Here is a 17,569-nt window from a genome sequence, read left to right on the forward strand (position 1 = left end):
AAGCACCTGAATGGTTTTTCGTCTCTGGGCTGCTCTGTTAAGCTTGTTTGTTGACTTCAGGATTTTCATCTTGTTCTGGAGAGTTAAGGTCACCAGATGAATAAAATATCAATCACTGTTAGTGAGCCCTGAGGAGGCTAATCCCAAATCTGTTTACCCACAAGGTTAAGAAGTTAAAAAGGAAAAAAAAAAAAAAAAAAAGACTTTTGGTGTCTTTATTTTCCATTTCTGTAAATCACATTGCTGATAAATTTGCCTTTGGGCATGCTCCCTGCCCATTTTAGGTACTATGCTCAGTTAGCGGCTACAGATTCCGGATTCCCTTTTCAGGGCTGATGATTTTAATGATGATAGTTATTTCTGATAAGTACCTTAACTCTGCTGTGAGTGATCAAAACTGCTGGATCTGTTTTGGACTGACTCTTTACCGTTACTCCCTCCAGACAATGTCCATACCATAACAACACATTTATCACACCGCACTTCTACCCCAGCTCAGAATTGTGCAACTTTCTTAAAATAAAATAAAATAAAATAAAATAAAGGATGTCCTGTCTTCTTCCAAGGACATTTGCTGTCAGAAGAACAGATATCTTTGCCCTGCCTAAGTTGGCAGGATCTGTAGCACAGTCGGCTGTCAATTTGATGACTTTCTAAAATTTTAGAACCTCACAGTGGCTCATGCCTGTAATCCCAGTACTTTGGGAGGCCGAGGCAAGTGGATTGCTTGAGGCCAGGATTTGGAGACGAGTCTGGCCAACATGGCAAAACCTCATCTCTACCAAATACAGAGGCATGAGAATCGCTTGAATCTGGGAGGTAGAGGTTGCAGTGAGCTGAGATTGTGCCACCGTACTCCAGCCTGAGTGACCGAGAGAGACGCTATCTCAAAAATTAATTAAGTAAATAAAGTAAAATTTTAACTTAATTTTATCTTAAGACTTAGTGAATCTGAGTATGAATAAGAACATTATTTGTTGCATTAAAGTCCCTTGAGGATTGCAGGGACAAAACCCCAGCTAGCAACTGAGTGTATTTTCTTGACCTGTTGGCTCTGGTCCGTCCCACCCCTTGCCCTATGTACCTCCTGCCTTTGGTGACTCAGGCACGTGGTTGGGTAGTGGCTGGCGGGTTGGGTCTCTGTGACTTTAGGACAGCATGGAGTTCACTGGCTCTTGTGGGAGTCAGACTTCTTTGACCATGTTAGCACTGTATCCTTCCAGCCTGACAAGGGTCAGAGGCAGTGTGCTCTGGGATTTTGCTTGTCGGTTTGATTTTTGGAGAAGGGGCAGGAAGGGCTGTGATAGTGCCTGTCTAGCCAGTGACAACCACAGGCACTTCTCTAAGCACATATCAAAGACTCTGTGATCATGGTTCCTGGCCTCTAGTGTTGGCAGCCCCCTTCCTACCATCTGTGCTGTCACATACCAGCGGTCGTGTAGAAACAGCTCACCTTGTGAGCTGGGAGGCATTTCCTTTCCCTGGGACCCCCAGGCCCTCCTCTCTGCTTCACCTTACCCAGTGCTGCCAGGGACATTACAATTGGTACTAAGGGAGGGAGGAAGGGATAGAGGAAATAAGTGCAGGCAGCTGCTTCACCTCTGCTGTTCCAGGGAGCCCTAACTCCACCTACCCCAACACCACAGCCCCCTCCTATCACCTACCCTAAAAACTGCTAGAGCCCCTCCACCCCATAATAGGAACCTCCACAGTGGAGCAGCCCCACAGGAGGCAGGACCCACAGTTCACGGACTGGAATGTCATACACGGGTTGGGGAATGGTTCAGTCCACTCCAGCATTCTAAATTAAAATTTCTTATCCTCTTACAGAAACATTGGCTAACATGTGCTAGAATGCAGGTGTTTTCTGGGTGAAGCAGGCTCTTGTGCACTGTCTTGGTACAGAAACACTTCTGTGAGCACGGTGATTTGGAGTTCACATATGCTGAGCAGTAAGTTGAGGTCAGGCTGAATGTCCATCTTGCATTCCATGTGTAATCTCACCTTAATCTTTCATTTGGAGGGTTTTCCACTGATTTTTTTTCTTCCTGAAAGTAATCTATTTCTGAGTGTGATTAAAAGAAAAAGGAAGTTTTGTTTTTGAAAGGGTTGGTGGAGTTCTCTTAAGGTCTTTACATCCTACAAAGAGATACACTTCCCCCAAATACATTTACCTTACTGACAGCAAAGTTAGTTTCCATTTGGAAAAGTTACCTTGTTTCCACCGAAAATCAAAAGGCAGCCAGTCAGATTTGTAAAATTTCTCTCTGGCGCGTTGTCAAGATCTCTTGCAAAATGAAATTGTCCTACAACCCTCCCCTCTCCTGTGGCTCTTAAGTGCAGTTCTGCCCCATCTAAATATTAATATTTCCCAATCATGCTCTTTATGAGCCCCTGGCAGAGTGGAGACACACCACAGACCAGGGGTGAGGAGAGAGAGTCATAGGGACCACCTGGCCAGTGGCTATGGTCTTAATGAAGATTGACAAGCCCAATCAGGTTTGCAAATACATACCCTGGTGCCTGCAGCCAGCTTTGCATCCAGCAGCTCGGTCCACAGATTTACAGTGACCTCCATTGTCCTTGAAGAGCTGCTTAGAAACAAGGTTGCAAAGCTTTCTCCTTGGGGCCTTGGGAAGGCTGGATGAACCCTCCTGTCTCTGCCTGATAGGGCTGATCCAAGTGTTTCTGGGTGGTGATTTTCCACACTGGTTTTATTTGAGGTCTCTCAAATGGTGCTGAGTGTGAGGCAGGGAGGCAAGTGTTTTTCTGTGGGTGTTTCTTCCTTTTAACCAAGGGCACCACATGCTTCTGATTTCAAAGCATAATTTTTTTCTCTGCCACTTTCATGTTTTGTATCTTTTCACTTATAGGAGTGCCTTAGTTGAAATCCCATGAAAAGGGTGTGAAGTGTGGATCTAGACCTTTCTTAGACTCTGTTAGGAGGTTGAGTGCATGTGCAGGCTGGGAGAGCATGCATTTCTTTTCAGGAGGTGGATGAAGGGAGCAGGTGGGGTGGGAGAAGACTGGCCAGAAAGGACACTTTTCTTCCCATGAGTCTTGCAATTAGAAGTAGTAAGGACGATTGTGAAGTTCTTGAGAGTAAGAAAAGAGAACACATTCCTTTGTAATTAAAACTCAGTTTTTCCTGACTTTCCATATTGACTAAAACGTGCCAGGAAATGGGCTTTTCCTGGTTTCTTTTTTCCCCTAGCACAATAACATAATGATTAAATTTGGAAAAGTACTTTGCAGTTTTCAAAGCACTTTGTTATCTGTTATTCACAGTAACTGCAAAAGATCCCCCTGTTTTAGATGAGAAGGGAAACTGAGGTATGGAGAAGGAAAGGAACAGGAGAGAAGTAACAAAGATAAGTAAAGTATTGGTGATTACTTTTCTCTGGGAGTGCTAATGTTCTAACAGGCTTGAGCTTAAGATGTTTCTGGATTCTCACACCTGACTCTCATTATGTTTTCCAAACTTGTCTAACTATAAGAGTCAGCTGGTGTGCTTGTTGATATACAGATTCTTAGGCCTGTCCTCTAGTTATTCTGATTTCAGTAGGTCTGGGGTGATCTAGGAGTCTGCTTTTTTTAACAAGGTCATGTGGGGATTCTTATCTCTTGGCATGTTTGGGAAATTTTTCATAGCTGGCAACTGAAGTGCAGATGGAAATAAGTTGTCCAAGGTCACACAATCTGAACTCCCCAATCCCTACCTGGTGTCTCTGGTCCCTGAGCCCATACCCCCTACCACCCACTGCTCCACAGGTGCCTTCCCAGGGACACTGAGTTTGTGGTCAATACTGGATAATTCTGTAACGTCTTTATTGTCGTGTCTTCATCTCCTGCTACGTATGAAACTGTCCAGAAACAGCAGGGATTTGAGGGTGAGTGAGAGAATGAAGGAAAAGATAGACACAGGCATAAGAGATTAAAAAAAAAAAACCTCAATGTTATTAAAAATTCTAGCCAGGTATATGGGTGCACACCTGTAGCCCTAGTTACTAGGGAGGCTGAGACAGGAGGATTGCTGGAGCACAAGAGTTAAATGCCAGTCTGGGCAACATAGTAAGCCTGCCTCAAAAAAGAGAAAAAATCACTACAACCGTAGAGGTACAGTAAGTTCTAAATCTAATTGCCATATTAAGAGGCATTCATTCTCCATTCCCTGTATAAAACCTACTTATTAATGCCAGTCACACTAAATATTCATAGCCAATAGGTTATGCAGTAGTACAAAAGTCTCAACAGTGGAGAATAGCCAAGCCCAGTGGCTCACACCCGTAATCCCAACACTTTGGGAGGCCAGTTTGGGAGCATTGCTTGAGCCTAGGAGTTCAGGACCAGCCAGGGCAACATGATGACACCATGTCTCTACAAAAATTTTAAAAACAGGCATAGTGGCACATGCCTATAGTCCTAGCTTTGAAGGAGGCTGAGATGGGAGGATCACTTGAGCCCAGGAGTTTGAGGCTGTAGTGAGCTATGATCATGCCAAAGTGAATAGTATTCAGGGAAAATCTCCAGGATACAAGAAAAAAAAGCATTTTTTTTATCTCAACCTTTAAAATTTCTAATTTTTAATGTACCTGGCACATGACATATACGCAAATATATATCATATGCCAGGTACATTAAAAAATGGAAATTTTACATTTATATCATAAATACATATACATACTAAATATGTATACACATACACATTCTCAGCTAAACAACAAACCCATATGGACCACATGCACAAAACTTTTATATAGAAGTGGTGCACATTTCAGAAAGTTTGCAGTCGCCTCTCAGGCCTAGCTGCCTGCCTTTTGCAGTTGACTTGCATGCTACCAAAAGTCTCTTCCCAACCTGTTTATGTCTATAATACTTGTAATCATTTATTATAATTTAATTAAATTTTGTATAAGTCCATGGAATGTTGTTTTAAAAAAGGAATAGTCTCTGTGGAAACTTACATTGGAAAGCCTTGCTTATAGTGCAGATTAGACAGAGTATTTTTTTCAGTTGCTGTCAAATTTAGGGTAGGTAAGATGCCTGTGCACAGTTGAGTGCCATAATTGTAAAAATATAGGATTCTGCTTAAGTTTGGTATATCCTTATCTAGTTTTAAGGATTATCAACTCACAGCCAACTTTTTTTCATCTCTTCCCCAACCCAGGTAATTTCAAAACAAATAGATACCCTACATTTTATTTATAAATATTTCATTACTTTTTTTTAAAGGATCTTTTAAAAAGCATAGCCAAAATAGTATTATGACTAAAAAATTCACAGTCATTTGTGAATATATCAAACATCTAAAAGGCTCACGCCTTAATCCCAGCACTTTGGGAGGCCAAGGCAGATGGATCACCTGAGGTCAGGAGTTCAAGACCAGCCTGACCAACATGGAAAAATCCCATCTCTACTAAAAATACAAAATTAGGCAGGCATGGTAGTGCATGCCTGTAATCCCAGCTACTTGGGAGGCTGAGGCAGGAGAATCGCTGGAACCTGGGAGGGGGAGGTTGCGGTGAGCCAAGATCGTGCCATTGTACTCTAGCCTGGGCAGCAAGCGCGAAATTTCATCTCAAAAAACAGAGTTAGACTTCCCCAATTCAGACATTTCTCTTATCCTTTCAGTCCAATATAGATCTTTCCACCAACTGGTGGTGAGGTGTCGGGTTTGTGACCATGGAGAGGGTGCAGTTGAACTTGAGCAAGAGGGGAATGAAGTGAGGGTGGGAGAAGGAAGGAGCTCCATCTCCAGAACAGCAGGACAGGACAGAGGCTCTTGTTGCCTCCAAGGGTCACTGTCCTCACTGTGTGCACAGCTCAGAGCTTGAACGTGTCTCAGCCAGAAAGAACCTCACCCAGAGGGGCTGTGTCCATTCTGCTTCCTACAGGATCTGTCTCATGGCCTGTGATTTAGACCTCTGGGTACTTTGACATCTGGGCCTACAGCGTGGGGACTTCCAGTCCCTAAAGGTGTTCTTCATTATCCCGACCCATCCCTTCCCTGGGCCTTGACCACAGTGCTGAGCTCAGCAGAATTCCCTCAAAAGGAGCGCTGTGTTTTGAGTGGCTCCTGAGAACCTGAGGTTGGGGTTCCAAAGGTAGCTGAGCAGTGACAGGAGAGTGCTCAGGAGAGGCCCCTGCGTGAACAGGGGAGCCAGGGGAAGAGCATGCAGAGCAGGACCAGGCTGCTGTGCCCACTACAGTGCGACAAGGCAAGCAGGATGGCATTATATTTGGCGCTTCTTCCTTTCGGAGCTTCCCGAGTAAGCTCAGCTGCTTTGTGACTGACTTTGTTATCTCTATTTCCAGAGAAGACTCTCAACTCAAAAACGTTTTCACTGAGGTGCATTCAGTGTGGACATAAGCAAGTGGCTTTGCCTGGCTAAAACAGTGATAAAAGGAACTACCTTAGAGGTGGTGAGGGTCAGATGCACTTGCATACGTAAATACACGGAATGACACTTGGCATACAGCGTTGTCCAACGGAATATCCTGTGATTGTGCAAACTTACTGTGTCTGTGCTTCCCTTAAAAGAAGGCTAATGTGACTGAGTGAATTTTAAGTAATTTAAATTTGAATAGCCACATGTGGCTTTGGTGGCTACTAGATTCCGTGCAAGTCTAGGGGATGTTGATAATAGCATAGTGATGGTATTTTGTTTTTATCCACCCATCTGCACACTGATGTAAAGGTTTTTTTGTTTTGTTTTATTGGTTTTTTTTGACAAGGAGTCTCTCTGTCGCCCAGGCTCGAGTGCAGTGGCGCAATCTCTGCTCACTGCAACGTCTGCCTCCCAGGTTTAAGCAGTCCCCCTGCCTCAGCCTCTGGAGTAGCTGGGATTACAGGCACTCGTCACCACGCCCGGCTAATTTTTGTATTTTTAGTAGAGATGGGGTTTCACCATATTGGTCAGGCTGGTCTCGAACTCCTGACCTCAGGTGATCTGCCCACCCCAGCCTCCCAAAGTGCTGGGATTACAGGCGTCAGCCACCACGCGCAGCGATGTAAGTTTTTAATGTGGTTCTTAGTGAAGACCTAGAAGACAATACTGGTATGAAAAGCAGAGACAATATTATAAAGTGGTGTTTTGCTATGCAACTGTATAGACCAGAACATTTAGAATGTCAAAGATGATCTCTGAAGTGAAGGGTCATGATTTTGAAGTGGACAGCATCTGTGGGAGTCTTTCAAGGAAGGGGAGATAGCCTTGTGACAGGCATAGGTGGGAGTAGGAACTCAGGCTGACATTTCATGTGTGCTTCTTACTGGCTATGGGGCCTGAGGCACATTGCTTCGTATTTTTGATCACCAGTGTTTTCATCTGGAAGAAGAGGGTTGTGATATGCACCCGTCTGCCGGGGTTGTCATACGTGCTGTGCTGTCAGGGTATCGGCTCAGTACATGAGGACCGTGGTTATCATTCAGATAATGATGATAATGATACTACAACTTAATTAACAATCACTGTCACTACTAATTAGATTGTAATAATCATTTTTATCCCTATCACATGCCAGGGATACTGATTGATTGACCTAGATGCTACTTAAATGTATGCTTTTTTGACTTTTAAACATTTACAATAATTAGAATCCAGTAAACTGAGGGAAAGAGAAACCTCTGACATGATCCCACTAATGCATGATCCAGGTGAGAGTGAGCAGGTCTGCCATGGTGGCCTCAGGTTCCCAGGTGTCTTCTTGTTGTCTCAGACTGTGGGTGTTCAGATCATATGTACATCTTGTGCTGCCTGCAAAGATTTGGTATCCAGAAATTGATTGAATGTAATTTTTTTTAAAGGACGAGTTTTTGGTGCTAACCATGCAGACTGGCTTCTTGGCATCATACTATTTTTATTTTACTCAGTTGAAATGAAGCAACAGAAACCTAAGGCTAATGGATGAGTGGAACCTCGACTTAACTGACTCCGTATGTTCTCCCTTTGCTCTCCTAGATGTGACATTTGCTGCATCACCTTTCGAACACATCGAGGGCTGCTGCGCCACAACGCGCTTGTCCACAAACAACTTCCCAGGGATGCAATGGGCAGACCTTTCATACAGAACAACCCTTCAATTCCCGCTGGCTTCCACGACTTAGGATTTACAGATTTCTCCTGTAGGAAGTTTCCTCGAATTTCTCAGGTATTCTGATCAGCACATGGGCAACCAGCAGCTGCTTCCATGGTCCATGCAGTTAGTTTAAACTTCCTCTCCTTGAGATTTCTTTCCTTAAAATGTCAGTTGGGCTTTGTCTTTTTTGTAACACGTTTTTCCTTAAAATTATCATTAATCCTTTTAGTCTCTCTTGGGTTGTTGGGTTAAGAAGGGTGCGCAGTCTTGTTTGGGTTGATTAACCGATAAACTTGTGTGTCAGTCTAGCTCTTCTATCCCTTTTGCCCATTCTTGGGTCTTTGAGATTTAAAAGTTGTCAATTGTAGGCCAGGGCCAGCGGCTCACACCTGTAATCCCAGCACTTTTGAGGCCAAGGCAGGAGGATCATTTGAGGTCAGGAGTTTGAGACCTGCCTAGAAAGCATAGCAAGACTTTGTCTCAACAAAAAATTTAAAGATTAGCCAGGCATGGTGGTGCGTACTTAGTGGTCCCAGCTACTTGGGAGACTGAGGTGGGAGGATCACTTGAACCCAGGAGGTTGAGACTATATTGAGCCATGATTGTGCCACTGCACTCCAGCCTGGGCAGCAGAGCGAGAGATTGCCTCAAAAATAAAATAAAATTTTAACTAATATAAGAATTGTGAAACACCCCAGCCCTATCATAACTGGAATTTTTTTTTAATCTTTCTTTACTATCTGCATTATAGTTAGATATTTTTAGCATTGTGGTTTCTATAAAAAACAATTTGGGACATTATTGACCTGAATAAGAAAAAAGCCATATATATTCCCTGCTAATAAAACACCTGCTAAAACTACTTTGAAATTGGCTGGGCATGATGGCTCATGCCTGTAATCCCAGCACTTTGGGAGGCCAAGGTGGGTGGATCACTTGAGGCCAGGAATTCAAGACCAGCCTGGCCAACATGGTGAAACACCATCTCTACTAAAAATACAAAAAAATTAGCTGGGCGTGGTGGCACAAGCCTGCAGTCTCAGCTACTGGGGAGGCTAAGGCATGACAGTCTCTTGAACCCGGTAGGTGGAGGTTGCAGTGAGCCAAGGTCATGCCTGGGTGACAGAGCGAGACTCAGTCTCAAAACTAAATAAACTACTTTGAAATTATTTTTTTCCCATTTAAAAAAATTGAGATAGAAGGTATCAACAGTGGTGTTCTTCAAGTGTACAAACTACAAACTCAATGGATTGTTCCATATGCCCACACCCACGTGTGTACACCCACGTTTAACCCCCCAGGTGACATTCCTCAAAGCCCTCCTAGGCAGCCTCTCCCTTCCACAATCATAGAGGTAGGGTAGCTGATTCTCCAGTCTGTCTGACCATCAGTTTTGCAAGACACCCATTTTTAAAAAGAATTAATTCTACTCTTGTGGCATTGTTACTTAACTATACTTCAGAATCTCTTGCGAGATACCCTGTGGGTTGATATAATGTATCATGCAAACATGATTGTTAAGATGCTTTCTGGATTGCCTTATTGAATCCAGAGTGTTGGCAAGTAGGAGGTCAACTCTTTTTTTTTTTTTTTTTAAGTGCAGTGTGGCATGATCATGTCTCATTGCAGACTCAACCTCCTAGGCTCAGGCGATCTTCCTGCCTCAGCCTCCCAAGTAGCTGGGACACAGGCATGTACCACCATGCCTGGCTAATCTTCTTTTCTTTTCTTTTCTTTGTTTTTGAGAGTGGAGTCTCCCTCTGTTGCCCAGGCTGGAGTGCCGTGGCGTGATCTGGCTCACCACAAGCTCCACCTCCCAGGTTCAAGCAATTCTCCTGCCTCAGCCTCCTGAGTAGCTGGGACTGCAGGCACACACCACCATGCCTGGTTAATTTTTGTATTTTTAGTAGAGACGGGATTTCACTATGTTGGTCAGGCTGGTCTCGAACTCCTGACCTCGTGATATGCCCTCCTCAGCCTCCCAAAGTGCTGGGATTACAGGTGTGAGCCACCACACTTGACCATTTTCTTATTTTTTTTAATAGAGATGAGGACTTGTTATGTTGCCCAGGCTAGTCAAAAACTCCTGGCCTCAAGTGATTCTCTCACCTGGGCCTCTGGAGTAGCTGGGACTAGAGGCATGAGCCACCACACCTGGCTAATTTTTTTTTTATTTTTTGTAGAGATATGGGATCTTGCTATGTTGCCCAGGCTGGGAACTCTTTTTATGTTAGGAGGAAAGGCTGTGTACTGGGACATATGTACAACAAATGCTTTGTGCATCTCCATTTAGTGATTATTTTTCAATCTTCACGTGTGTTCCTTTGCTTTTACCGGTGGATTCTATATAGGCCTGGTGCGAAACGAACCTGCGGAGGTGCATCAGCGAGCAGCACCGTTTTGTCTGCGACATCTGTGACAAGGCATTTCCCATGCTCTGCTCACTGGCGCTACATAAGCAGACCCACATGGCCACAGACCAGGGTCAAGAAAAGCTGCAGGCCATGACCCTGCCTGGTGAGGCCCTGGAGCAGAAGGGCTTCCTGGCCTTGCTGGGCCTGCAGCACACCAAAGATGTCAGGCCTGCCCCCACCGAGGAGCCTCTGCCGGATGACAACCAGGCAATCCAGCTCCAGACACTCAAGTGTCAGCTACCTCAGGACCCTGGCTGCACTAACATACTGAGCCTGTCTCCTTTTGAAGCTGCTTCTCTAGGCGGTTCTCTCACAGTTCTCCCCGCAACCAAGGACAGCATAAAGCACCTGTCCCTGCAGCCCTTCCAGAAGGGCTTCATCATCCAGCCTGACAGCAGCATTGTGGTCAAGCCAATTTCTGGTGAGTCTGCGATCGAGCTGGCGGACATCCAGCAGATCCTGAAGATGGCGGCCTCGGCTCCCCCTCAAATCAGTCTTCCTCCCTTCTCCAAGGCCCCCACCACCCCACTGCAGGCGATCTTCAAGCACATGCCCCCTCTGAAGCCAAAGCCCCTGGTCACACCAAGGACGGTGGTGGCCACCTCCACGCCCCCGCCTCTCATCAACGCCCAGCAGGCCTCTCCCGGCTGTATCAGCCCTAGCCTGCCGCCACCGCCCCTGAAGCTCCTCAAAGGCTCAGTGGAGGCGGCCTCCAACGCCCACCTGCTGCAGTCCAAGTCTGGGACCCAGCTCAACGAGGCCACGCGGCTCTCCCTGCAGCAGCCGCGGGCAGAGCTGCCCGGCCAGCCCGAGATGAAGACTCAGCTGGAACAGGACAGCATTATCGAGGCCCTGCTGCCGCTGAGCATGGAGGCCAAGATCAAGCAGGAGATCACCGAGGGGGAGCTCAAGGCCTTCATGACAGCGCCCAGTGGCAAGAAAGCACCCGCCATGCGCAAGGTGCTGTACCCCTGCCGCTTCTGCAACCAGGTGTTTGCCTTCTCAGGGGTGTTGCGCGCCCACGTGCGCTCCCACCTGGGCATCTCGCCGTACCAATGCAACATCTGCGACTACATTGCTGCCGACAAGGCCGCGCTCATCCGCCACCTGCGCACGCACAGCGGGGAGCGGCCCTACATCTGCAAGATCTGCCACTACCCCTTCACTGTCAAGGCCAACTGCGAGCGGCACCTGCGCAAGAAGCACCTCAAGGCCACCCGCAAGGACATCGAGAAGAACATTGAGTACGTCAGTAGCAGTGCGGCCGAGCTGGTGGATGCCTTCTGCGCCCCAGACACCGTGTGCCGGCTATGCGGAGAAGACCTCAAGCACTACCGCGCCCTGCGCATCCACATGCGCACGCACTGCGGCCGTGGCCTGGGTGGGGGCCACAAGGGCCGCAAGCCCTTCGAGTGCAAGGAGTGCAACGCCACGTTCGCAGCCAAGCGCAACTGCATCCACCACATCCTCAAGCAGCACCTGCATGTGCCAGAGCACGACATCGAGAGCTACGTCCTGGCCGCTGACAGCCTAGGCTCTACAGAGGCCCCACCCGCTGAGGCCTCAGGGCACGGGGAGGATGGTGGTTGTGTTGCCGTTGGTGACTGCAAGCCCCTCAGCACCTTCCTGGAGCCCCAAAACGGCTTTCTTCACAGGGGCCCCACCCAGCCTCCGCCTCCCCATGTCTCAGTCAAGTTGGAGCCTACCAGCAGCTTTGCGGTGGACTTCAACGAACCCCTGGACTTCTCTCAGAAGGGCTTGGCGCTGGTCCAAGTGAAGCAGGAAAACATCTCCTCCTTCCTGAGCCCTTCCCTGGCCCCCTATGACTGCTCCATGGAGCCCATCGACCTGTCCATCCCCAAGAACTTCAGGAAAGGGGACAAGGATGTGGCCGCTCCGAGTGAAGCCAAGAAGGCTGAGCAGGAGGCAGGGAGCAGCGGGCAGCCCTCTCCCTGCCCACCACCCTGCCCTTCTCTTCCCGTGGCTTTGGGGCCCAGCGGGATCCTGGAAAGCCCCATGGCCCCTGCGCCGGCAGCCACCCCAGAGCCTCCAGCACAGCCCCTGCAGGGCCCCGTTCAGTTGGCGGTCCCCATCTACTCTTCAGCCCTGGTCAGCAGCCCTCCCCTCGTGGGCAGCTCAGCCCTCCTGAGTGGCACAGCTTTGCTGCGGCCGCTGAGGCCCAAACCCCCCCTACTTTTGCCAAAGCCCCCCGTGACAGAAGAGCTGCCCCCGCTGGCCTCCATTGCCCAGATCATCTCATCTGTGTCCTCTGCCCCCACCCTGCTGAAAACCAAGGTGGTGGACCCAGGGTCCACGAGCACTGGCAGTAACACCACGGCTTCAGACAGCTTAGGAGGCTCCGTCCCCAAAGCTGCTGCCACCACCAGCCCAAAAGGGTCCAGCGAGCCTCCTGCTCCGACCAGCAGCCCAGAAGTTGCCTCTCCCACCGAGCAGGGCCCAGTTGGTGCCTCAAAGAAGAGGGGCCGGAAAAGGGGGGTGAGGAGCCGACCCCGTGCCAACAGTGGCGGGGTGGACCTGGACTCCAGTGGAGAGTTTGCCAGCATCGAGAAGATGCTGGCCACCACTGACACCAACAAGTTCAGTCCATTTCTGCAGACAGCAGAGGACGACATTCAGGACGAGGTGGCTGGACCCCCGGCCGACCACCATGGGCCCAGTGACGAAGAGCAGGGCAATCCCCCAGAAGACAAGTTGCTGAGGGCCAAGCGGAACTCATATGCCAATTGCCTGCAGAAGATCACCTGTCCCCACTGTCCCCGGGTTTTCCCTTGGGCCAGCTCCCTGCAGAGGCACATGCTCACGCACACTGGTAAGAGGGCCGCCTGGCTCCCGGGCAGTGAGTCCTACTTCTTGGCAGGGGGAGCCACAGGTGGAGGTCCAAAGCAAGACCCATCTCCCACAGCTCCAGTTATTCCTAGCTTGGCTTCTTCCCCAGTCTCAGAAGCCCCAGCTTGTCTGGTGGTGCTGAAATTCCCATGTGCTCTCAGTACCCACATGGCCTGTGTACAGGGGCTGAACCCTCCAGGGGAAGCAGTCTAGTGAGTGTTCACCCAGGGCGTTTTGAGGTGAAAGTGGTCACAGGCCTTCAGATTCCTCACGGCGTCGCCCCATCCCTTCTGGAGGCGGTAGCTGGATTGTCTACTGGGTTAAGCAAGGAGGCGGCTCCAGAGAAGTGGGACTTTGTATTAAGGTATTGGGGCATAATGAGCTTGGTGCTTTAACACGAGACATTCCATTCCAGTGTCCTCAATGCAGCTTTTTGAATTTTGAAAAATCTGTGAAGTTTTTTGGTATGCCATGTCTTCTTAAAGAGAAATCTTACAAATTGTGGTGTTGGCCACTTTCTTTCAGTTCACTAAGGCAGCCACATCTTCCCCTGTTGATTGTGAAAATAAGCAATGAGTGGTGGTAGAATGTTTTAAAATTTTTGTTTATACTAGAGTTGTAAGCTTTTCTGAGAAACTTCTCTCAGAAGTGCCTGGCGCTGGTCCCAGTGAAGCAGGAAAACATCTCCTTCCTGAGCCCTTCTTCCCCGGCCCCCTACGACTGCTCTGTGGAGCCCATCTACCTGTCCATCCCCAAGAATTCACACCCAAGTGTGAAAAAATTCTAAATTCTAAGTGACAGACTTAAATTGTCAAAATGATACCTCAAAAGTATTTTTTTTTCTTTTTTCTTTTTTTTTTTTTTAGATAAAAGGCAAGGTCTCACTATATTGCTCTGGCTGATCTCAAACTCCTGGGCTCAAGCAGTTTTCTTGCCTGTGCTTCCCAAAGTGCTGGGATTACAGGCGTGAGCCCCACACCTGGTCCCAGAAGTATTTTTCTTTTTTGAGACAGAGTCTCTTTCTGTCACCCAGGTTGGAGTGCAGTGGCACGATCTCAGCTCACTGCAACCTCTGCCTCCTGGTTCAAGCAATTTTCCCTGCCTCAGCCTCCCAAGTTGCTGGGATTACAGGCATGCCCCACCATGCCCAGCTAATTTTGGTATTTTTAGTAGAGATGGCGTTTCACCATGTTGGCCAGGCTGGTCTCGATCTCTTGACCTCAGGTGATCTGCCTGCCTCAGCCTCTCAAAGTGCTGGGATTACAGGCATGAGCCACCACACCCGGCCTGCCCAAAAGTATTTTTCAAATGTCAGTTTCTATAAGTTGGTTTTTAAAGAGCAGTTTAGGATAGGAATGTACTTTAATTTTTTTATCAGATACTTCTAGTACAACTCTCATCTGAAATATAATTTTCTGAATTTTCTCAGTGAACAGTCTCAATATTCAATGACTTATGTCATTGAACTAAGGGCAAATTAAGTGAGATCCTTACCTTTTTGGAGTTTACAACCAAAATATTAATAAATAGATAGGGCCCAAAACCAAATGGTACTGGATTGGCAAATAAAATACAGAACACCAGTTAAATTTGAATTTCAGATAGACAACAAATAATTTTTAGTATAAGTATTTTTATTTAGTACTTGAGATATACTTAAAAAATTATTTGTTTATCCAAAATTCAAATTTAGCTCTGGGCATCCTGGTTTTTTTGTGGGTTTTTCTTTTTGCGCTAAATATGGTAACCCAAGGTAGTCAGGAGGTTTATGACAGGATGTTGAGGGTGGGTTGTGGGAATTGGTGTGAGCTGTGCTATGTATCCAAGTGGAAACGCATTACATGGAGTTGATCATCCCACAAAACTTTGGAGAAGCTCGTGAAAGGCTGTTTCTCTTAGATGAGGTGGAACAGCAGGAGGGAGGTCATGGAATCACCCCTGGATACCTGAACAGTGTGCAGAATGGAGCCTGGGGAGGGAGAGGAAGCTGGGGGGCAGAGAGAGTCGTGGCCGGGAGTGATAGGTCTCTCAGAGGCTACACTGGTCACCAGAGCTTGCCACACAGACAAGCATTTCTTTCTGGTACAGTGGGTCTTCGAATCCAGGGATTAAGGAGTAGCAAGTCAGGAGTGCCTATCCAGGGAGGACTCAAGGAGAACCAGTATTTCTAGGTTTGTAAAGTATGTGCTGCCCTTTCAGACCACTGTCTCCCTGTTGAAATAGTTTAAGCCTGACAAGTAAAGCAACCATTCTAATGAAGACAGCAGTTCAGAAAAGAAAATGCATCTGTAATAGAAGGTGCCCCTTACAGCAGTCTATTTTGTTACCCTTTTTGGGTGCCACCTGTTTGTCGCCTACTGAGAGTCTATGGAGAAGTGAGTCTTTCTGTCACCACTTTTCGGAAAGCAGATGGTCTGGATCTGATGGTTGGCCTGGCTCCTGCCCTTCCTTGGCCTCCCATCCTCCTCCTCCAGTACTTCCTTTTTTAAGAGTTGTGCCCAGGTTTTTGCAGATGCCTGATATGTGTTCCCACTTGTGAATCCAGTCATGATTGCCTGGCTTTGGAATGCCAAAATGTCAGCATTGGCTTAAAATTTAGTAGCATCTGAACCTGAGCAAGAAAGCAGGAGGTCTGTTTGAGATAGGATGGGGTAGATATAAATATAAACATTCTGCCTCTTGTGCCTTCAAAGTTACTGATAACCTCGATAGATGTGTCTGCTTTGGCCCAGTCCCTGTATACTATAATAATATGTTCTCGGTAGAGCTAGTCTTCATGACAGTCCTATGAGGGTGATGTCATCCACTTGTTGCCGTGAGGAAATTGAGGTTTACTTAAGGACCTGAGCAACTTGCCTACAGCCATATAGGGAATAAGAGATGGAGCTACCGTTCCAAGCCAGGGTCAGGTTCTGTGCAGCTGCCCTGCCCCCGTCATGGTGTGTGTGCCCGGTATGTCCTCTGTGTGAAGGCGGAAGGCGGGCAGGGTGCATTTCCGTGCCTCCCTGTGTTCCCACATGTGTACATGCAGAAGATTGGGAAGTAGTTTGAGATAAGGGGGGACACTGCCGTGGATCAGAATGTTACTAATTTGAGACTTAATGACTACAGAATCATGTTAGCCACATGCATAGACACTGTATGAAGATTGGTGCCCATTGAGCTTCATTACCTTTTTTGCTGTGCTTCACTCTCAGCTTCCAGGGATGTTCAGCATCACCACCACTAAATCATGTTATATCGAGCACTTGGCTACATCCAGTGTCATGTTAGAGCATTTTTCATTCATCGAGCATTAGAGCTGAAAGCAGCCTAGAAAGTCATCTGATGGGCCCCTTTCCCCACAGACCCGCTGTTTTTCCTGGTAGGCAGCTCTGCTATCACTGAGAGCCACGTGGATCCTTGGCTCCCTAGGCTTCTGTGAGATGCTCTCTCCAGAACTTTGAAAAAAAGTCTTAAGTGTACACATTAAACATTGACTCTGCAGCCACCCTGCCAACAAAGGTGTTATTCAGGGAAGATGTTTCATGGGATATTTTTGTTTTTTCTAATTTTTTGCTTTTGTAGAGACGAGGTCTCACCATATTACCCAGGCTGATCTTGAACTCCTTGGCTTTGCAAAGTGCTGTGATCACAGGCGTGAGCCACTGTGCCTGGCCGTTTTGTGTTTTTGAGTGTAGTGTTAGAATCTAGCTGCGTTCCAGCCAGAAGCATTGAGCAGCATCCGGTTTTGGACTGCATTTAAACAAACTGTCTACACCTTGAATGCCGGCCTCCTCCTACCCCCTTACCAAATTACTATACTGTCTGTACTTTGTCTCAAACACATATTCTCCAGTCCACCCAATCCTCAAAGGGGCAGCAAGAAGCAGATCTGGTGTTCACTGTCCAGTGAGGGGTATATCTGCTGGCTGCTGGCAAGGAGCAAGTGGCCTCAACCTTTTCTTGCTCCCGGCTCAGGTTCCAGGAACCTGATGAGGAAGCTGGCATAACTGTCATTTTTCATACCCCCTGGCACAGTCTCCACATGCACCTGCCTTTCCTCCTCCTTCCACTCCTCTCCAGCTCCCTCCCAGCCCATAGTTTCCTGCTGACGAGGACAGTTCCTGGTTCCTTACCTTTCTGTACCTAAACATGCCACCTCATAGGAAACAAGAGTGCACTGTTCCTGCCTTTACCCCTCGGGAGCATCTCGTGTGTTTTTAGGCCACAGGTGGAGGAGAGGGTGC

At 47.5% G+C, this 17,569-nt stretch overlaps 1 protein-coding gene across 8 annotated transcripts in view; it reads left to right on the forward strand.

Annotated features, from left to right (window-relative positions):
- RREB1 (ras responsive element binding protein 1) overlaps positions 1 to 17,569 on the forward strand; it is a 152,187-nt gene that overhangs the window by 117,879 nt on the left and 16,739 nt on the right. For all 8 annotated transcript variants that reach the window (XR_010337523.1, XM_012440317.2, XM_012440314.2 and 5 more), the window contains 2 exons: positions 7,962 to 8,151; positions 10,431 to 13,323. Coding sequence is in view for 7 of the 8 variants with exons in the window: in XM_012440317.2 (XP_012295740.2) it covers positions 7,962 to 8,151; positions 10,431 to 13,323 (3,083 nt within the window). In the remaining variant the exon portion in view is untranslated. The remainder of the gene's footprint in view (positions 1 to 7,961; positions 8,152 to 10,430; positions 13,324 to 17,569) is intronic.

Source organism: Aotus nancymaae, unplaced genomic scaffold (assembly GCF_030222135.1).
Source record: "Aotus nancymaae isolate 86718 unplaced genomic scaffold, 86718_ANA_hifiasm-v0.15.2.pri h1tg000051l, whole genome shotgun sequence".
NCBI lineage: Eukaryota > Metazoa > Chordata > Mammalia > Primates > Aotidae > Aotus > Aotus nancymaae.